The 22,948-nt window shown below is 39.5% G+C and overlaps 1 protein-coding gene across 1 annotated transcript in view; it reads left to right on the top strand.

Moving 5' to 3' along the window:
- The first annotated feature begins 2,509 nt into the window (after nt 1-2,509).
- Nucleotides 2,510-22,948, top strand: part of LOC145994963 (uncharacterized) — a 21,412-nt gene continuing 973 nt past the window's right edge. The window contains exons 1-4 of the mRNA XM_083131495.1: nt 2,510-2,714; nt 8,178-8,389; nt 13,524-13,574; nt 22,823-22,939. Coding sequence (XP_082987621.1) covers nt 2,510-2,714; nt 8,178-8,389; nt 13,524-13,574; nt 22,823-22,939 — 585 coding nt within the window. The remainder of the gene's footprint in view (nt 2,715-8,177; nt 8,390-13,523; nt 13,575-22,822; nt 22,940-22,948) is intronic.

The raw sequence follows: 22,948 nt of genomic DNA, 5'->3' as shown, positions 1-22,948 counted from the left end.
GTGGGAGGTACTGGAACATCCGCCGTATTCACCGGTATGAGACCATGTGATTACGACCTTTTTACCAAATGAAGGAACCACTGGGCGGGAAGCACTACAACACGCGCGAAGCCATCATTCGTGCTATAGGGTGGTCACTGCAGGACATCGACAGAGATGGACGCACTGACGGTGTACGACTCCTTCCATACGTGTGGCAGAAGGTCGTAGAGATGGGGGGGGGGGCGATTACATTGAAGGAATGTAACACGTGCTCCTCTGCCAATACAGTCAAGTAGCAATTATACCAGTGTTGCCATTACTTCTTATCCAACCCTTGTACTTATATGGCAGAAGTTGCTTTTTTTTTTAAATACAGATATTTACTTGAAGCCATAGGCGCCGACTTCATGGGGCTTAGGGGGGCTCGAGCCCCCCCAATGTTAATGATGTAGGGGCAGAGCCCCCCGAATAATTTTGCTTAAGAGGATCTAATGTATTTTTTTTTTCGTGTAAAGTTTACTCTGAATTGTGCCACATGAACTTAACTTTAAACACACATTAGAAATGTTCTAGACCATCAACTTTGGGGGGCTGAGACCGCTAAACCATCAACTTTGGGCGGGGGGGGGCTATGACCGGAGACAGCAAAACACATGACTTATTACTATATACTAAGTATATAATTATTATTTACTATTTACATATATTAATCAGAGACATAATGAATTTAGCCAACGACTTGTTAAAGACTGTTTGGGAATCCCCTAAAAGAATGCAAATATTTATGAATATTATTGATGTGAATGAGAAGGCTGGCCACACTGGACTGCGACCACTTTGCCCTCGTCGGTGGATGTTGAGAGCCTCCAGTGTGCAACAGATCTTAAAGAACTATGAAAACCTTCTAAATTTTCTTGAGAAATTTTCTGAAGAAGATTCTACTTACGCAGGATCAAAATGTGCTGGATACCTGGAGACAATGCTTCACTTCAAGACATTTTTCTTTCTCTCCCTCTACTGCCATGTGATGGGTCCAATAGAAGAGGTAAACTGTAAGATCCAGTCTCCACGCATTGGTGCTACAGAAGTTGAATCAAAAGTAAAATACTTGACTGACATATTTCAAGAAAAGCGAATGTGTTTTGAGCAGTTCTGACTGAAATGCACAGAGGGCAAACCGAGCCTCAGTGATGAACCAGAATTGCCCCGGCAACGTCACGTCCCTAAGAGACTTGAAAATCCTGATGTTGCCAAACATCACAAGTTCTACACTACAAAATAGTATTATAAATCAATATACACTGACGTGTGTGACACAGCGAAATCATGTGTTAAACAAGGACATGAATCTACAGGACTACAAAATATAACAGCCGTAGAGAAAGAATGAATCTCAACTGTGAACAGTTGCACAACAAACTTTCAGCAAACGCGAGAATTCTTTCGCCAAGATTTGGATGTCGATAGACTCTCCTTACACATGTCCATGCTTGGTGATATCGCCAAACAGAAGAAAGTGCTTCTAACTGCCATGCGTGACATAAGGAAGTTTCTTTTGGAAGACAGCACCCTCCAGGAGCTTCTGCCTGAAGTTGCCAAATTCATAATGGTCCTCCGCACTGTGCCAATGACGACAGCCACAGCCGAAAGGCCATTCAGTGCTATTCGCCGACTAAAGACATATTTAAGATCTACAATGAGGCAGAAGAGACTAAGCAGCTTAGCGGTACATCAAACTGTGCTTGATAATTTGGACCTGAGACTGCTCGTTAATGAGTTCATAAAAAAATAACCGACTGCGTAGAGCAACTTTTGCTTTATTTTTAAATCATGTTCATATATTTTTGTTGTGTATGTCACTTTATATCTTAGTGTACATGCTATTTTTTTATTATTGGAAAATTAAATTAAAAAAGTAAAATATTGTAGCCTGAACAAAAAAGTAAAACTATTTTCCTGCGATTTGTGTAACATTTATGTAAATAATTAAATAAAACTTCTAAATATTTTAAATATTCGTTATTTTATGGGTACGTCAACACTAAGGTTATTTGCAACCCATCACATGTCTGTTGCGAACATTAAAACACACCCATGCCCTCACCGGGACTCGAACCCGAGACCTCTGGATCAAAGCGAGTTGATTCGACAACCCAACACGCTCGGCTACCGAGGCCGGCATAAAACTGTTAGGTTGGTCTCTTAATGTAAATACATACTTCTCAATAAAAATGTTAATTGTTATCTAAAAAACAAATGAACAGACACAAAAGACATAAAGAGACTTAGAAACATTTTCTAAACGTTTTTCATGTTACATTTCATTTGCATGAGGAATATAATAGCTGCTTAAAAACTGCTATACGAAGACGTAATTTTTATTTTTTAAAAAAGGGAGGGAGGGAGTCATTCATTCATTCATTTATTTCAGTGATCAGAGCCCCCCCCCAATAATTTTGACAAGTCGGCGCCCCTGCTTGAAGCTAAATTGTTTACTAAACAGGCGATTGTTGAGAGAATAAATGTGATGGCTGTTCCTTTTAAAGCTGAAACTGCTAGAATTCATACTTTTCTCAAAGAAAGTGATTCTGCTGAAGATCCAGAATTACAAAACACTGGAACTGAAACGTCAGTAACCAGTAGCTGGAGCAGTAATGAAAAAGAACAAGATAAATGTGACAAGCGACACCATATAGGGCTACTAGAACCTCATATAAATGGTGTAGCTACAGGTAGGCCTGTTATAAATGGGAATTACTGGAACCGGGACGTTTATAACTATCTGCGTAATCATGTTTACAATGTTAGAAGTGAAATTGAAGCATCAGTTTGAAGATCTTTGGAACAACCACCCTCAGAAATTCAAGTTGCAGATCAGTTACTGACAACTACGTTTTGGGAGTCAGTAGTTAGGGAAACAAACTCTTATGCAAGTAAAGTTCTCACAGAAATTAATGCAGACCCAGCCAAAAACATATGACTAAAGAATCCTGTTTTGAATGCAATAAATGCAAAGTTGCCCTATATGTGGGGAAGTGTTTCATGGTATATCATATGTCTAACAAACTCGCGTACATTCGTACTTATTGTTGAAGTATATGCAACGTACAGATGTGGAGAAGTGTCTTATGATGTTTATATGTTTGAATATAAGTATCAGTGTAGGTGACTATTGTATGTTCATCAAAATGTCCCATTAATCAAAAAATAAATGTATCCCTAGGTGAAAAATTGATATAAAAAATTGTATTGTAATGGGTTAAATCTACAAAACTTTGGAAAATTACTTGGCATGTGGATGTCTGGTAGGGATATTTCCAGTTTTCCCAGCACAAACTGTGTGCAAGTTCGTCCATTTTCATAGCTCTTTTGAGCACTTATCACATCCATGTATTCTATGTAACAATACTCCGCAATGTATGGTTTTTCCTCTTAAAAACGGAACAATGCTGCAAATAGACACATTGAGAAGTAGTTTCAGAATGAGAAACTCTACCAGGGTTGCAAGGACTAGAGCTGGAAAAAAGCTCTGCTCTGATGGGACCTTCAGGAATGGGGGAAAACATGGCCGAAGCAACACTCCTTTTCTTTTTACACCATTAATATGCAAGAAAAGCATTAATAATGTGGTTGCATATTACCTACACTGTGATTTCCAAGCAGGAAATTTTGTGCACTTAACTCTATTAATGGAAGGGGGACTCTTGCAACAGCACTATAGACATTACAAAATTATTTACATAATTGCACAAAATATTGTGTACATTTAAAATGGTTAAAAAATGTTTTACACTCAGCGAACAAATGAATGATTTTCTTAATTACAGTGTCAATAATGTTTCATATTAATTTTCAAGGAGGAAAATTTTGTTTGCTCTTTACATTATGGAACAGAGGTTTGTTAATGACTAATGGAACCAACAAACCCCATTTAAGTGCCCCCTTTAGCAATGCACTGCTATGTCTGTGTGGCAATTATTGCCACCACTGAACAGAAGTCTGTAAAACCTCATCTTTTCCAAACAAAGTCCTTCTGCAATTGGTAATGTTTCAGCCAGTCACAGAATGGCTTAGGATTAATGAATATAGGTAGGAGTATCTACTTTACAGTAGAAGATTTTATAGAATATTTGGTGAAAAGTTTAGGAGAGGATTGAACTTGAAGTATCTTTAAAATCCAGGCACAGACATCTATCGGGGAGGAGCAAAGCAAATGCTCCTAAGCAACATGGCAAACCAAAATTGTTACTGTATAATTTTCATCATTATTATGATAAGAAATAATAATATACTTATGATTACTGTTGTGGAATTTTTATTTTTTTAATTTAACAGTGCTCTACAAACTTTTTAGATTAATCAAGAAGTGTATGAATTATGATTATTTGTAGATGAAGAAAATTTTCAAACCCATATAATGAAACACATTGCATAAGTTCAAAGTGAACAGTTATTTTGTGTGTATTCCAATTGAACAAACTTTCATATATGCTGATTTCTCTGATTAGTAATAAATCAAATGAGAAATATTAATTTCAACAAAATAAACTGTTACAAGATAGTTGAAGATAGAATGTAGGAAGAAGAAACAAAGCCATTGCATTCAACATGTTGCCTCCTTACAGCACCCTTTCTTCTATATTGATTGAGCCATTTCTTCTAATGAGGCACATTTTGACTTCCATCTTTTTAAGAGTACCTTGAAATTTATCTTGGTTGAAATATATTAACACAATTGTGTTATTTAAATAATTTACTGCCCCCACTGCAATCTGGATTCTGTGAGAAACACAGCACTTGTTCAAGTAGTGGATCATATTCTCTATGCCACCGATAAACAGCAAGTCACTATTTTAGTACTTCTGGATCTCAGTAAGGCTTTTGACACTGTGCAGCATGATTTATCATTAGCTAAACTTAAATATTAAAAGTTTTCTGACTCAACATTAAAGTGGTTTCGATCGTATCTGTTTAACAGGCATCAAAGGGTCATATTGCATAAATCACCTTCTCACATATCTCAGCCTATAATGCTAAAAGCAGGTGTGCCACAGGGATCGATACTAGGCCCCCTCCTGTTTACCCTTTTATACTGCTTACCTTACTTATATACTTACCTTGGGGTAAGGCAATTTTTCAAATAAAAATTGAATGAAACAGTAAAGATCTGGTGAAACACAGTAGATTTGCAATACCCTTGACAAAAAATCATTAAACAAAAGCTGGATATTGTCCTCACCCCCCCTAATGTTTGGAATATTCTTAACAATTTACTATTAAAATCTGTATTGTCCCCCCATAACTTACATGCTCAATCCCCCAGTTGCAAAACTCGACAATGTGCAAAAGCTGGACAGAGTCTCACCAAAATATTTTTTTCCCTCTTTATGATTCCTTTGCACTATTCAAATTGCTATTAATATATAAAAATAAAGTTATTCTAATAAACTATAACACATTCAACTTCCTTCTAATACTGAATCAATTTTTCAGTCAAACTTCCAATACAGAAAATTCACCAAAAGGTCTGTGGATTCAATCTGCAACCACAGAACTTTGTCCTTCCTTGACCTCACTACTGCTGAAATCCCATTGATTGATACCAACAATCTGTTATATTTTCTTTACTCTGCTATAGTCGGGTTGATATTAAGTACACATTCTTTGTTTTTTGTGAAGGTGTAAGAGGAGACCATTACTTAATGAAGACATGCAAATGTCAACATCTCTTCCACGTGGTACACCTGGTCTGCATTGTTCAGACTAACGGGACTCTGGCGTCTGGACTCAAGCCAGGATAATCGTCTCTGTGTCTTGTGTTGTGTTCTGTCCTTGTGTGGTTATGATTGTCCTTTCGTGCAGGCCATCCTTTTACGGTTCATGTCTTTATCTGCCAGAGCTGAAGTTCGCTTCTGTTGGGTTCCTAGTCACACAGGCATCAGGGGCACAGGGCTGAAGCAGACAGTGATGTTCTGGTCCACTTTCTGCCAGCTGCAGAATGATTTTCCTTGCTCCCTTCTTGACACTTGCCAGGAAGAACGTAATGGGGTAACGGGGAACAAGCTTAGCGCTATCATCCATGGCATTCCTCGTACCGTCCCTTACGTCGACGAGGTTATGTTAACTGGACTTCGAATTGGACACAGCCGTTTCACCCATTGTGATTTGTTGTAAGGAACGGACCCTCCGCTTTTCCGTGTATGTAATGTTATTTTAAGTGTTCGGCTTGAATGTGCCGGTTTTACTTTACTCAGACACAGAAACTACAGTATTCATCATTTCCCAGCTATAGTTATTCATGTTGGGAGATGAAGATGAAGACAGTGTTAATTTTTTTTTAAGCAGCAGCTTCTTGCGAAGCTACACTGTTTCTTAGATTATTTTTAGTCCCTCCTTATCTTTTTAATATCTTTTGTGTGTGTCCTGTGCAGGTCCCTTTATCTTTCAGGTATGATTTTAGGTAAGAAGATTTTTTTTCGTGTACAGTGAAGGCCCGCCCATCCATACGTGCCCATGCACCCAAAAATTTTAATTAATTCATTCATTCATCTTGTCACTTCATCATCATCATCTTTGTGATTAGACAAAAGTGGCAGAAAAACGAAGTAAAATAAAGCTAATCAAACGTGTTCCCCCACCAACGACACCCGTGCGTCTAGGATTGAATCCAGAACCTTGGTTGCTTAGCAAGACATACAACTCTCTCCGCATTGCATCTTTATTTCTCTCCACTTCTCTCTTTCACTTTACCTTCATTTTTCACCTCGCTTCGAGATTTCTTTCCCCTTCTCTTCTATTTATTTGTTTCTCTTTTTCTCCTCGTCTCTGGCTTCTTTCTCTTCTTTCTCTATGTATCTAGCTTCTTTATTTAATTTATTTTCTCTCTCCTTCTGTCTTCCTTCTCTCTGTTATTTATTTTTCCTTACTTCTTCTTTTTCTTCTTTTCCTTTACTCAGTCAATTTGTCTCTTTTCCTTATTTCCCCTCCCCCTCTTTTCTTCATTTCTTCCTTTCATTCACTGTTTCGCTTCTTCCACATCTATTTTTCTCTCCCCCCCTTCCTTATGACACCAGGCAAGCACGACGTCAATGAACCCCACTTAAGGCGAAGGTGACAGTTTCGCACCAGCTATGCACTTATTTCAATATCGTCGGAATGGGCACTGATAATGAAAAAGCAAAACACAGGACAAGAGAATATGAGTTTCTCTCCATGTTGCAAGTGGGAGCAGTTTTTAAAGTTGATTATTAAGTTAGATACGTTCTAAAAATATGATGAATAATTATTTATAGACTCCAATATATTCCTTGTGGACAAACAACTTCAACTTGAAGTTACGGCTAATCAAATGGAAGTTTCGACTTTTCGTAACCCAAGCATAATCTGCAACCTGTTCTGTTTCCGCTGATGTGTTTTGCTATATAATCGGAACTTTGATATTCCGAGGAGAGCAAGTAAAATAAGCGTAATGATAAGTTTTCTCCCCTTCCTACAACCATCCAGCGCACAGACCTAACCTCTCAGCTTGCAGCGGGAAAGGTTGGTGGGGAAGGAGCAGTTTCGAGTTCTCGCGACTGGCTGGAAGTGGAAACTGTTCCTCGTGCCCTTAAGGATTTTGATTCGTTACCTTAGAAAATTTTATGTGGGCGCCCACGGTCACGAGTATATATTTTTTATTTTTTCTACAATGAAATGAAGGATGCCAATTTTCAGGGGCAGACTTATTTATATGACTGCAATATCTGACTTGCCACCCTGACTTGAATTGGATCATGCTTCTATTACAGCCACAAAATCTATTCTTGAAACCTTTCCGAGGTCAAACGGAAAACTTATGAGAAATCTTTATCTTCAACGAAAGAGGGTTAAAACGAATTGATGCAAACGTACCTGTTATCTACATGAACTGAAAATTTGGACGTTAATATTTCAGTTTCACTTTCTTCAGAACTTGGGATCTTTAAAAAGTTATCTTTCCGCTCTACTTCTCGAAGTATAATGGAGGAATCGATAGTGTGCTTATAGAATTGAGCCCTTTTCTTGAACCTAGTTCATCGTCACTTTCTAACGTGCATGTAAAGAACTAACGAGGCTATTGCTCTATCTCGAGTCAAGTACCCGGGCACCGCAACGGAACCATTGTTTCTGGGGCGTTTCACAGTGTGACATACTTCGAAGATTTCGTGTTTGGGCAGGCGAGATTAGGAGCAAGTCAAAGTGCAAGGGGAGGGAAAAGGAATGGCTTCCGCATCCGGATATCAGATGTTCGTGCAAGAAGAAATTCCGTGTTCCTACAGAGAAACAGGGCTGTGTTCGCCAGTACACTTCTGGTCGATACGAAGAGAGGATGAAGTTCCCGCCTACTGGCTCTGTCGAGGGTGGCGCTGTATCCCAAGCTACCAAAACGGTAAGCACGTCAACTTACTAACACTATCTATTTTGGTTTCCTTTGAACGTTTCTATTTCGCCTCGCGTATTACTAGAGATGGACTAATCGTGACGTAAGGTGCTGGAATGATGCTATTGTAACTAAAGCGACGGGGTAGAAAACAAAACCTGCGCTGTGCTTCAAGATATTGTCCAGTGAGAATGCAAATGTTCTCTCTTTATCGTAAATAAGTTGAGATACTTTTCCTGTAGTTCGTTTAGGATCAGTGGCGGCTCGTGGTGAACCAAAGTGGAGGGGCGATAGTACACAAATTTGGTCTACTACTAAAGTGAGTTTAAATGACGACATTCGTATAACATGATTAATTGATTGATTTGGTGTTTTAAGTCTACTTTATGCACAGTAAGGCTAATCAGGACTGGACCTACATTTTTAAAGTGGGATCCGAACCACTATGTGCCTTCACAAGGTATCGAATCCGGGACCCCTTGATTACAAGGCGTCGACGCTACCACTGCGCCATCGGGAAGGTCCGAATTTCGTATAACAGTCAACGTGGTAAGAAATTGATATAGTCGTGTTTACCGAATATCATGTTTTACACGTTTGCACCTATTATAATAAATTTAATAATTATTTAACATCAACAGTAATACGAAGATCGCAAAAGATGGAAGAAGAAATAGAGTTCTAACAGATGTAATTTATTTTTAACTTAACAGAAGGGAAAATTCGAGGAAGAGATATTAATTTATATAATAACGTGCATTGAATGTGAAAATTACTAGTAAAAAGTAACAGAAAACTTCCCACCAACAAGTTCTTCACACACAACTACCGAAAAAGCTACACTTATTCCATGGAAAGAGAAGAAGCAACATGAAGTGTCAATTCTTGAAATACTATCGTCTTAGCATATGGTCGTTTTATTGTTTGGAGTTGTCAGAAAAATGTGCCAAATTTTCAGGAATTTGTAGTTCACAGGTTCCTGTAGCGACTCCTGGTGAGCCGAACTGGGGGTGAGTTTACATGACGAATTTCTAATTTATTTAACAGCTGGCGTAAAAAAATGTGATATTAGTTTTTATCGAATATAATGGTTTAGGTTAGCACCTAATACAACTCATGAAAAAATGGGGGAAGAATAAAGTGCTAACCGCAACAACTTGAAAACTTAGACTATATCATTGTAATCCAAACGTACTTTCCACTAAGCACACAGAAAAAATACAACGCATTTATACGATAACTTTGCAAGGAACAAGAATCTGTAGTTTGCCTTCTGTGGCTCCCATACCGCATTACAAAACCAGGGGTCCCGGGTTCGAATCCTGGCCTGCGCGCTTTTTGTGAGTGTCCCTCCATCAATTTCATTATATCATCACACATTCTCGTCGACGTGATTAGCCAAAAGTAGCAGAAACGACGCTAAATAACAAAAAATAAATAAGATTGTAATTTTTCAATTACCGATAATTTATTTTTTCCTCATTGGAAATTACGTTATTTATTGCTCTATTATGGAATATAGAATATTTTTTTTTTCAACAGTTGGTAATTTTCTATCTTATGTCAACATCCTTGCTTCTGACAACTCTTCATTGTTTACAGTTCTCCGGGCCCGACCCTGTGGCCGAGTGGTTAGCACATCGCGCTGCGACGCCAAGGGTCCCGGGTTCGAATCCCGGTCGGGCTTGGTTGTTTGTGAATGTCCATTCATCAATTTCATCATTTCATCACTCATCCCCATCTTCCCAAATTAGCCAAGAGGCACAAAACGCGAAGTAAAATAAACTAAATCAAACAATCAAACAAACAGTTCTCCGGAGAGAGATTTTAGGTGGTTGTATTTCGGACGACGAAACCGTCCGTTCCCCAAGCACAGCTCCCGTGCGTGTTTTTCCCCCAGTTGCCTCGTCTCTCTCCCTCGCCTCAGAATACTCGCAGGGACGTAAAGTGGGAGGACGGCGCCCCGCCAGATTTCTCTCCCTGTAAAAGAAACCAAGTTTCGAATTCTCGCACAGTGGCGCGAAAACTTCACAATTGTCGCGTTAGAATAAATACAAAACCGGCTAACCAACTACCTGTAAGCAACGAAATATTTGCAAATCAGACAATGTGAAAGCTATAAATGTTAATGTAATGTTTGTTTACTTGTGGTTATGCACGGCAATGCGGCGTCCGTATCGTTCTTATGAGCGGCCGCCACTGTTTAGGATGCTACACTATTGTCTGTTACCTACGTACAGCCACAGGCATTTTTAGGTTGACATACGATAGCATCGTTACAACCTAGGAGTGTCCATGACTGTACAATACGCTTTGCTTATTTTCAGGATTTCACAGCTGTAGAATATTCTACTCAACACAGAACATTTCAATCCTCAGTGGACGAAAAGTGTTATCCTTGCATTATCTTAAAGTGGCTGTGAGTTGAATCTTCGTCAAAGATTTTCTTTCCTTATAAAGTGGGACTAAATATTATATTTCACGTAAAATAGCAAAGTTTTGCGAAGTTTTGATTTTAAAATTGCATTCAGATGTGTAAAATCAAGCCTGCATCTGTGGTTTAAAGTAGAGCACGAGAGTTAAATCTGTAGGAACAAAATTTCGAATCTAGACATTATACAAAATAAAAGTTCTCACAAACATTATTTACTGCACAAAATCACAATGTTGAGCGCAGGCATTGAAAGCGAGCGGGGATAGAAGGGGCGCGTTCCCGCAATCATTCAGAAATAAAAGTACTGTGCACATGTACTGTACGATATTAGCGTGTTGCAAACCGTGTTTTTAACCTGTCATTTTTCGGCGGTTACCGCACATTGACCAACTGAGCATACCAACCAACTGTGTGTTGCTGATACAGACTGGCCCAACATCAGGTTGTGAGGAGAACCGGGTTATTAACAACCTACACTGCAATCACTGGCGTACGCAGAGGGAAACTGATGCGGCTACAGCCATTCCAGGAATTTTGAGGAAGATGAACAATTTTCAAGTAAAAGCAGTAAAGAACTCAGGAAAAACCAAAGTGAAAAATGTAAACCCTTGAAATGACCTCCAGATTCCGATTTTTGTCTTTGAACAACTTTTAAAACGAAAGTTAAAAATGCTAATTCTCAAATATTTTATTGTGTGTTCTCCCTTTTCTAGAATGCAGCTGTGGAACATCCACATTTACAATTCCAGCCCCCCTCCCCAAAAATCCTGCGTATGTAGACTGTAGAACATAGCAATCTCCACCCGCTCCAAGAACGAAGATAATGTAAATGATACCACGTGACTTACGAGAAATAGTCCCTTTCCTACATGTTACTTATGGTGTTACTTTGCCCACGAATACATTAGTCGTAGTTGTACTGCTCATAATAAAGGGTTTTCCAATAAGGGCGGGTCGATGTTGAAATGGAATAAAACAAGCTGTGTGTGACGTATGAACGAAATTCTTTTCTTTATTTGAAAGGCCCATGTATGCCATTATGTATGGAATATAATATCGTTCAAATGTCCGCCGTGGCTTCTCACGGTGGCACGTATCCGAGTGGTTCAATTTTCAATGACTATGCCGCATAGATCCGGCTGAATTTGAGCGATAACCTGGGCGATGTTGACTTTAAGGGCATTGGTCGATTGCGGCTTATTGGCATAGCCCTGCGACTTCAGGCAACCCCACAAGAAAAAGTCTGGCGGGGTCAAATCGCACGATGGTGGCCAATTCACGTCACCTCTGCGAGAGATAACCATACCCTCAAATCGTTCATGCAGAATGTCCATCGTGGCGTCCGCTGTGTGGCACATAGCACCGTCCTGCTGGAACCACATGTCGTCTACGTCCATATCGTTCAATTTGGGCCAAAAGAAATCGGTTATCATCGTTCTGTAGCGCTCGCCGTTGACGGTGATGGCCTCACCAACGTCGTTTTCAAAAAGTACGGACCAATGATGCCTCCGGCCCAAAATACGCACCAAACAGTAACTTTTTGTGGATGCAATGCCACCTGGTGAACCTGGTGTAGGTTGGCGTCGTCCCATATACGGCAATTTTGCTTATTAACATAGCCATTCATCCAAAAATGCGCCTCGTCGCTAAAGATGATTCTTCGACCAAAATGGGGGTCCTCTTCCAAACGCTCCGAAGCCCAGTCAGCGAACAAACGGCGTTGTCTATGGTCATTAACTTTGAGCTCCTGGGTCAGTTGGATCTTGTACGGGTGTAGGCCCAAGCCCCGACGCAAAATTCGCCAAATTGAAGTCTGTGAAAGGCCGAGTTCTTGTGCACGGCGAGGAATTGACTGCCTCGGGTTCTCCTGCACACTTTCACAGACCGCGGCGATGTTCTCAGCCGATCTGGCGTTCCTTTGACGTACGGGTGTTGGCTGATTGTTTACCGAACCGGTCGTCTAGAATTTGGCCACCAAACGTTGGAGAGTCGACTTTGAAGGGCCACCGCGTCTGCCGTAAAATGGGCGCAACGCGCGCAACGTTTGCACTAATGAACACTCATTTTGATAATAAAGTTTTATCATTTGTACATGCTGCTCAATCGTGTAACTTGCCATGGTGATTTGGCATCAGTGCCTGAAAAAGAAACAACAGATTAGACAGACGCCATCAAAACAACATGGCCGCCAAAGCTGCCAACATCAACCCGCTCTTATTACAAGGTCCACAACTTCAATATAGCACCTACGTTGAGTGAGATGACCATACCGTGTGCACTATAGCTATTCCTGTGCTGCCATTCGTACAACCAATGACAGAGAGTAAATAACTAACTACTACCACACTAACTTTGTGAAACGAGCTTCTTAAAAAGACTCAAAACACGCTGATTAAACCACGAAGTAGCCACCGTGTGTGCTTCTCTGGTTCCCATTCTCTGCTCGCTGTGCAAGAAATGGTCGGATTAACGAAAGTGTACTGTATACGAATGCACATAAAAGTCCACTTACACTTGAAAAAATAACCTTCCTCCATAGGATGCTAAGCTCCGCGTTCATCCCAATCTTTCAATCATCCTTGTTTGGCTGAAAACGTAAAAAGCGATGGAATAAGAAATGAAATGTGTAACAGAAATAGATTTACTGTATCAACTTGTTTCAACTCATTGGTCATGCTGTGTAATTGTGGTTTTGTTTATATTTTTTAGGACACAGCCATACTGGGGACCATAATTGACGTCTCTGACATCTCCAGAAGGGTACGTACAACAATAGTTAAGTTTAGTGTAAAAATATTGTTTTATCTTGCGAAGATATATCTATTCTGAACTTAGAGGCAGGAGCGCCGACTTGTCAAAATTATTGGGTGGGGGCTCTGCTCTCTTAAGCAAAATTATTTGGGGGGCTCTGCCCCCACATCGTTAACATTGAGGGGGGGCTCAAGGCCCCTCCCCCAAGCCCCATGGAGTCGGCGCCTATGCTTAGAGGATTATATTCTAAGCAATCTGCTAACAGATGAAAGAAGGGGTTAAAATGTTTAGTTAGAATGGATATTAGTGTTGAAATTGTTCATTCCTTGTGTCTGTTGTATAGTTGTGTCTTAATAACATATTAAAATCACTTAATTAGATAGATATGGAAGTTCCCAAAATTGCAAGGTGTATGGATAGTGACGAGACGAGACTTTGCGATGTTGTGGTGTCGTCTCGAGTTCCAGCGTGTGCCTCGTTCTCGTCTCAATTTAAAAACATCTGTCCGGTCTTGCTTGCAATATACAGTTCAAACAAGAAATATAGTGCCACCGCACAAACAAAATGGGGAGGCTATTAAGAGAAACAGCTTTTCTTATCATTTTTGTTTGACTTAATTTTATCCTGAATATATATGCAACCATACAGCACAGGCTCACTATTGCCATTTTGTAATTACCACAAATAAATTACACGACTTATCTATAAACGTCCTCCTCCGTGGCCGTGCGGTCTAAGGCGCTGTGCTTTGGGCTCCGAATGCGGGACGTCATGGGTTCGAGTCTGCCTGGGTTTTCGGCCTGTGTATAGGACCGGTGGCAACCCACCATCGTGAGGAAATTGGGGAGCTACGAGTGAGTAGCGTAATCCGGTCTCGGAACTCTCCTATAACGGCTGGGGGTTCGACGTGCTGACCCCACGTCACCCCATTACCGGTTGAAGATCACACCTCTAGGTAGGATTGTGGGAGGGAGACTGGCAGTCGGGAGATAGGCCAAGGCCCTTTCAGGGCTGTCGAGCCACGGATTATTATTATCTATAAACGATCAGGTGGTATACCGGTTGGTATATCTGAAGAAATCGCATAATGAAGTTAATTTGGTTTAGGCAAATCTTTCATCATACCCAAATCTTGTTCTAGTCTTGGTCTCCAAGAACAAGTCGGATTCGAGACTTGTCTGGTCACGGAAACATCCATAAGAGAAAGAGAATTTAAAATATAGAAAGTGTAGGGAAGAAATAAAGAGAAAACTGGAAGAAACAAAAATGAATAACGACATGTTTGATCAATAAAGGCTCATATTATTAAAGAAACACTTTACGACTTTCCACGAAATGCGTACATATTTGACGCTAGTGTTCCAGTCTCTGCGACAGGAAGACAAACTTGCCCATGCTACATGCAAGGTAGCTCTCTTGAGATGGTATCTTGAAGAGGCGATAGAGGTCTCTAGTAGCGCAGAGAGGGAGTAAGTTCAAAAAAGCCGGAAGGAACAACTCTGTCACGAAGGTGTTTCAAATGAAATATGACCGAAGAAAGGAGCAGGCTTATTCTTAGCACAGGGTTAATGGCCTTCTTAACGATTGTAAATTTCTGACATTCCACTGGATTTAATTACTTCTGCAATCGAGAAGTGAATTACTTGGCTCAACTGTCGTTTGCTGAATGATATCTCGCCATTAAGCATTCTCTTGTTTTATCTACACAGTGGCGGGGATTAGGGAAGGGAGGGGGGCGTGGGAGACAGTTGACCTCGTACTTTTGGTCACTTTTGCCCCCGCACTATGATAAACCTTATGCACGAAGGGAAAGTGCACTGTCCTTGCCCCCACTTCCAGTTTTAGAGGCCACTATATACTATTTCTACACGTGTTTTACATCGTGAGTGTTTAGAAATGGACAATGCTGGTATCTTCTGAACAAAATACACTTGTCTCTTGGCGTAGAGATTTCTTTATTTGCAGATGTATTACCTTATTCACATTTTAGAGAATTGATGATTTTTTCTGCTCACCCACTGTGAAAATTTTGAAAATCCGCAAATTTCTGGGAATCTTCAGAAAAATAGGCTATAACTTAATTTTCTAGGCTAATTGAGTGGATAATGATGATTGAATTAAGGTTAGGTAGACTAGTCTAGCTAGCTAGCTTAGATTTTCTTAGATCCTCCTTCCAGCAGCTAAAATACACCAACTTACCCTACTTCTCGAAACTTAAAGCAACATATTCAAGTATACAGACTTGAAATATTAATACACACACTCATTTCCAAATTTTCAAGAAAAAGTTTCCTCATCGACCATACAGAATTCAGACCAATTACTTTCAAAACTTATTAGTAAATTATATTCTTATAGTGTAACACAGGCTCTTCATGACTTACAGAAATTGGAGAACTTTTCTGTCTCAAGGTACAGGTTGTATGTACAAATCTGTTAAAACTTAATTCGCTCGACTGGCTCGTATTTTTGACTAGTCTTGATTCCTCAGTTCAACTAATATGCTCAACTGAATCATGTGTGTAATTTTTGATTTTTCTGTTGAATGAATCAATTGAGTCAAAATCCACAAATTTCTATGAAATCTTCAGGCTATAAACTGAAGATGATGACGACGAATGAACAAATGAAGTAGATAAGCAACAATCAATTACCTGGAACACATGACCAAGGACGTTGTCATGAAACTAAACTCATAGATACCCTATAACGATCAAATCTTGCTAACTATCAGGTAAATAGATTAATTACCGTAATAAGCAATAAAAAAGCATTGGATTGTACCTGTTCACCGAGAGTCGACCCGAGCGAAGAGGCCGATCCTCGGGTAAAAAAAAAAACAACATAAAAATACAACTTTGGAACCAATGATCGGATTCGATTGAAATTTAAGACAGCCTAGTATCAGATTCTGATCGGCAAAATCCCAAAAGTACAACATGATAGGAGATGAATTAAGGGAGATATTAAAGGTTAAACAGCGAGAGTTGATGGCAATAGGTACAGACTCCCCAGCGCTCTCTTTGAAGCGATCGTGCAGGATACAATGGGTCCGGTGGAAAGGTAGCCTCCCTCCGAGGAGCCGCTGGAGATAGGTCAAGGAACTCAAATTAAACGGGCAAAGATAGAAGGGTAGGATGCACGGTTTGAGTACGATCTAACAAGGCTTAGACAGAGAGGGTATTTTAACGAACACTTTGAATAACAAATAAATAGACAAGCGGAGAAGCGGAAAAACACAGTTTTTCTTTGACAGTTTATCGTTGACAATCTCTCGGGAACCACCCGCGTAAGAGTACCCGCCTCGTGTGTCGGACCGATCAGTGTTATGTATAGTTCGCCCGGGATTGTTTACTAACACGATGGAGTAGAAACAGCGAAAGGTCCCGCTGGGGGGCGTTCGACCTCCCTTGCCTCCCTTGAAGATGCTGAGATCCAACCTTACCGCCCAGAAGCCATCTAATCCATCACGGCGCCAAGTATCTACATCTCCAGCACGATTACTTCAAACAGATCCGACAAAGGTAAGCCGTATGTGCAAAGTGAAAATGGATAATCTTCGTTCGCCCCGTCCTAACACCTAATGAACTCGCATAATTACGTATAAATTACTAAGTGACATTGCTTATTACGGTGATTAGATCGTACCAGCGTTAATTTTATCATTTAAAACAGTACAACTTTCAGTTATTCATTTAGCCAAAGTACTTAACATTCAATTATAACAGCATAAAGGAGTAGTGTTTTTCGTCCAGGTTTAAGCTCCTACCGGAACATAAGTTTCCCGGAAACGGAAAAGTAAATGTAAAATTAAGAAGAGATTTAATCAATGTTACTATCTTTAAACATCACGCCGAGCTACATTTGTATTAATTAATCATGTCTTTTGGAATGCCGAAGTATGCGTCAGAGAGTGAATGTAAGAATGAAAGGGGCATTAATTAATGTAAGTGTTTATGCATGTGCTCTTATATAGCAATTACATCATATATAGAACTAACCCTGTGTTGTGTAATTTGTTCTACCCTATATAATCTCTTGGACTCCAACTGATGGCACTTACCCTGGCACAAAAGGTAAATATGGTATTAATGATTGCCTTTTGTTTATTTGTTTAATTGTTTCTTGTTGGTTTGCATTACACAAGTAATGTACAGCCAGAACGTCGTCAGGCACATAAAATAAGGTAGACGTCGTTACAACCCCGAGCGACATGCACATATATCCGCAAAATATTTACAATAGGTTGTTGTGGGGAAAATGAAATATGGACAACTTAGGTATTTTGCGCTCAAAGTTTATGGTATCGATATACGTTCTTATTGTTACGATGTTATTAAGAAATATGTGAAGATTGAATATTTGGTGCCAATTATTATATTCACACGAACATTGGAAGACAAACATATACGCGCCTCCTGGGAGCTCGCGCGCACACACACAGATAGATAGAAAAGTAGACTATACACAAAGCTATCTATACTCTATGCCGGGAATATCTGAAGCAAGGCCCCGCATTGCGGTAGAGAAGGGGAGAAAACGATTGGGCGGAGAGAAGCAGTACACACGGCTGTAAAGGCTGGTAACTACAGTCGCTCTTTCCCCTCCACGCAGGGCCGGATTTACCTCTTTGCCGCCCCTAGGACAAACAAGCTCTGCCGCCCCCATACCGTTTATCAAGAATGAAAAAAGCACATTATTTTCTGTATTACTATTTAACTATTAACGGCATGCAGTATTAATTAAATGATAGTTACATTACGCCTTCATGGCGTGGTGCTATGCACAGGGGAGCACTTTACTTTTTTTTTACTTTATACAAAAAATGTAACAAAGCGAAATGACATAAATTATATAAATTACATTTTAACTTAGGCCCCTACCTAAGTGCCGTTCTAGGCCCGGGCCTATGAGGACTGTTGGGAAATTCAGGCCTGCCTCCACGCAATTCTGTTCCCTTGCATTTGACCATTGGTCGAGCCCTCTCGGGTCACTACTTGTGCAGACACTTGCTTTCGTTTGCTCGCACCAGAGATTCCCGGGACGCGAATTTTCTTTTTCCAGTCAACTTGTGAATGCGGTTTCATTTCTTGCTCTTTGATTGGCTGTTGGAAAGTTACGGTGCTGTGATTGTGAGAATGTCTTATTTCCTAATTTTAGCGCAAATTTGCTGCTTTCTAATCTAATCTAACCTTACCTAACCTAACCTAACCTAGCCTAACCTAACGTACAGCGCAAACAAGATATTCTCACAATCACAGCACCGTAACTTTCCAACAGCCAATCAGAGAGCAAGAAAGGAAACCGCATTCACAAGTTGACTGGAAAAAGAAAATGCGCTCCCGGGACAGAGTATAGATAGCTTTGTATATGATCCGAACAATAGACGACGCTATCTTCGAACTATCGGAGGGCATCAATGTCATACTTGTGTTTGTGTGTAGCGCATATGCATGCTTGTATGTATGTATATTTCTGCATTCCTAGCATGTAACTTCTGGATAATCGCGGCGATGAGGTAAAGTGATGATTAGATGACGTTGTAGCGCGCTGTGCTGTGTGCGCACTTGCGTGGATAGAAACGACTAAGGCAAAATTACTATATGTGTCTTTATTGTTTGAGAGAATGCTGAGCAGTGTACAGAATGCATGTAAGAAATGGCGACTGTCAGATTTTAAATCAACTCTACTTTGTTAGAACTAGATTACAGCACGCAGTATATTTCGCATGCCTTTTGACGTCTTAATTTGCCACCGTTTCCGTACCTCACCCGATGTCTGATTGTCTAGACACGAAAGACAAGGTAAAAGCACCTTTCATGGGAATCCATCTTCGTTGCCCCATCCTGCACTCTAGAAACTGACGTCGTTGCATCACGTGACTTAACATACAGTAGGGTCGCACGTAAGAGGGGCGGGGGATAAAAGACGTCCTTGTTTTTGTTCCAAAACGCTGGATGTCAAAACCGGAGCCAAGAAGTGCCAGTCTGAATGTTTTTGATCCAATTTTGCGTGCATGCACTGAACGGAGATTAAAATGTCAGCCGTACATCGAAGTTAACCGTGGACCCAAAACGGCGGATAAAAGAAGATTGATCATTATGTACCCAAGGAAGGAAACATTAACTAAACAGGGTGGACATTTCCCAATATTTCTTCATTAAGGCGAATTCAAGCATGTCGTGGATATGGAAGTAAGATTTAATATGGTGGATCATAATCACAGTGTACTTCAAAGACGCTAATCGTCTGTATGAGCATCAACCAGTCCGTGGCACAATAGGGATTCTGATTTGGGGGATACAAAAGTTAACCTTAGGTATCTTTATGTAAGCACGTGTATAGAAAAAGAGGGGGGAGGGTGCAGCACATAATAGAAAATTATGCCGGAAAGAAGAAGTCGAACAGTTTCATCGACACCCTAGAAATGAGCATCGTTAATTTCACGTTGGCATTAGAACAAATAACAAAACTTCCTTTGATCGAAAGAAAAATAGTGTAAAATGAAGTCACCAGGTCATGTTTTCATATTCCACCTTTTAAGCTGTGGAATAAATGGTTTCGCAGTTTTAAAAAATGTGAGTGTCCCTTCATGAATTCCATATCATGACTCATCCTCATCTTCGCAATTAGCCAAAAGTGGCAGGTAAGCGAAGTAAAATAAACAAAATAAATCAATTAAATACAGGAGGAGCTCTAAATATGGGCGAAGGTTTAAATATGGATTTTGGAGTTATCAGCGCTCCCGGGTGCTGCAGCCTGGCAGAGGCTATGGGAACTGGTTATCTGTCAAGGACAAAGGTTACAGCGCCAATTCACAAGAGAAAGTGGTGGTTAGTTCGGCCTTGGACGCTATTATAGAAAACTCCGAAAACTTTTTGCAGGAATGTTTTAACTCAGCGTTTTCTGAATTGTCATCTGCTTTGTATAGGTTATGATATTAGCGGTACATAAAACAAATGTGGGCTTTTATAATGTCATGATTTGTTTGTGAAATATGTACCACAGAGAAAGAAAATAAATTGAAGAAAAATAGCGTGATGGTCTAAATATGGTCTATGACATGAGGTCTAATGTTGAGATCACATTTTCAACAAATATTTGGATGTTTTTCTTAATTTCGATTTTTCCGCGTGAATTTCAGAACAACAGATTTATCCATAAATATGAATTTTATAATGTTTTAGCAATAAATGACTGTTTTTTAAAATTTTAATTGCTTTTTGTGATATTGCCACTAGTAGTCCATATTTAGAACACAATTTTGAAATACATCATTTTACCATTTTTTGGAAATTGCTTTTTTTTTTAAAAAATGGAGACCTTCTATACTTTAGCATGCTATTACGTTTATGTGTATATTTCATAGATATGCATTTTAAAGGCAGGTGCTTGATATATGATTTTTACCCTCCGAAAATGACAACATAAAAAGGGGGGCCCATATTTAGACCTTTTCCTCTATAATTATGGACCCTTCCCAATAGCAATTAGTGCACAGGTTTCTAGTGAATAAAAGCTAGAAATGTTAAACACAGCCAAAATACGTTAGAATTTGAGAAAAAGGTGGAATAATAGACACCAAAACCAAATAAGGCACAATTATATGTAATAAACCGGAATCCGGATTTCAAATAATCTATTTTGGAAGCAACAGATAATCAGACTATCCCGATATGATAACGGCCATCCGAACGGATAAATGATATCCGATACATTAAAAATTCTAAAATCCTGATATAAATATTCAATCTTCAGGTTTTACAATCTAAATTAAGAATATTTTAGTTTTTCACTGTTCTCACACGGTTTTGGTGAATGTAAACGTACCGGTGTTGCTCTCCTTTCAGCTGTAATTGTTGTCCCTAAACGATTGCTCTCTTAGCAGTCGCTTTGTAAGTCTCTCCCCTTTGCTTTTCCTATTATCTTTACAGAGACAAATAGTGCAATTACATGTAATTAATTTCGCCGTTGCGATCCTAGCACGAAACGAACAGTTTTCTTCCTCAAAGCGGAAATTAGCTTCGGCTGCTCTGAGCGCCGTTCATGTTAGGAGATAGCAGTCGGATTAGATGGAATTGTTATCGGTAATCGAAAAATACCGTGGCTACACTGCAAACAGTTGACTGTAGCAATAACGGTCTAAGACCGTCAACCGTCAATTTCCGTAGCCATCCAAGCACCGTGAAAATGATCATCATGATTTTAACAATATGAACAGCTATTACCTACATAGTTAATTCTAATTAAGGTAATTTTAATGAATCAATTTCTAAAAATATATTTACGATACACAGAACTTAAATTTATAACCGTTATCTTTTATCTTTTAGCAGAATAGAACACTCGAAATTAAATTTCGAAGTTTTCTTGTAGCCTATGTCTCAATTTTGTACTATAGGCAATATACAGTATGCATATATACGTATATAAAACCAGTGGCGGCGATGGGGTGCCAAAAACAGGGGGAAGGACAGTTTACTTTCTCTGGATAGACAAGGCTTAGCATACATTAAGAGGCCTTAGTACGGGGGCAAAGGGGCAAATGCTCCCTTGCCCCTTCTAATAGCCGACAACATGCATAAGTGTGTATCTATGTTCACTATTCCCAGGGATTACCGATCCCATGATTACTTTCTATTTTAAACACAAATTTGTAATAGATTAATTGTCAGTGATTTAAACATAATTACATATTAATATTATTGCAATACATAAGAATTATTTGACAATGTAGAAACATAACGCGGTTTAACAATACTAAGACATATGTATAGCATTTCTGTTGCATGTTTGTTTGAATTCCAAACAAAATTAATTAATAGAGCATTTCTCGATGTTCGAAAAAGTTTTACTCTCGAATAAAAACTTTTTGGAGAAAAAATCTTCCCTGTCACCAACTATCGTAATATAAGTTTTTAAAACATTTAGGACTAAAACATGATAATTGAAGAGTGCAGGAAAAAACCTGTTAAGTCAAATTTTATCGAGAAGCTCCGTCAGTGCAGTTTTGTATGGTGTAACTTTTCAGACGAAAAACTCGGCAAGTCCTGAGAAATGTGAAAGTTTAAAAATGGTGTACATTACAACCCAGAACTGTCCGTGACTGTACAAGGGAGAAGTAGCGAGTCTTGAAAGTTTGAATTTGTTCTCTTGTAGAAACAGCAAAATGTGTCTTACCAGGATTTTCCATGGACTTTTCAATTAGCAATACTTTTCATCTGTTTCTCATATTAATTTTTTGGTCAACATTTCAGGTATTTTTAATGGGAACGGGATTGTCCAGAGGAGAAAGCAGGAAGAACAGCAGATACGTCCAGGAGATTCGTAGCAACTCCAAAATAGTTCCGGCAGATACCGTCGTCAATAGAGGCGTTAGTGTC

This window comes from Lepisma saccharinum, chromosome 11 (genome assembly GCF_977018435.1).
Source record: "Lepisma saccharinum chromosome 11, izLepSacc3.1, whole genome shotgun sequence".
In the NCBI taxonomy this organism is placed as follows: domain Eukaryota; kingdom Metazoa; phylum Arthropoda; class Insecta; order Zygentoma; family Lepismatidae; genus Lepisma; species Lepisma saccharinum.
This window is presented reverse-complemented; position numbering and strand designations above follow the sequence as displayed.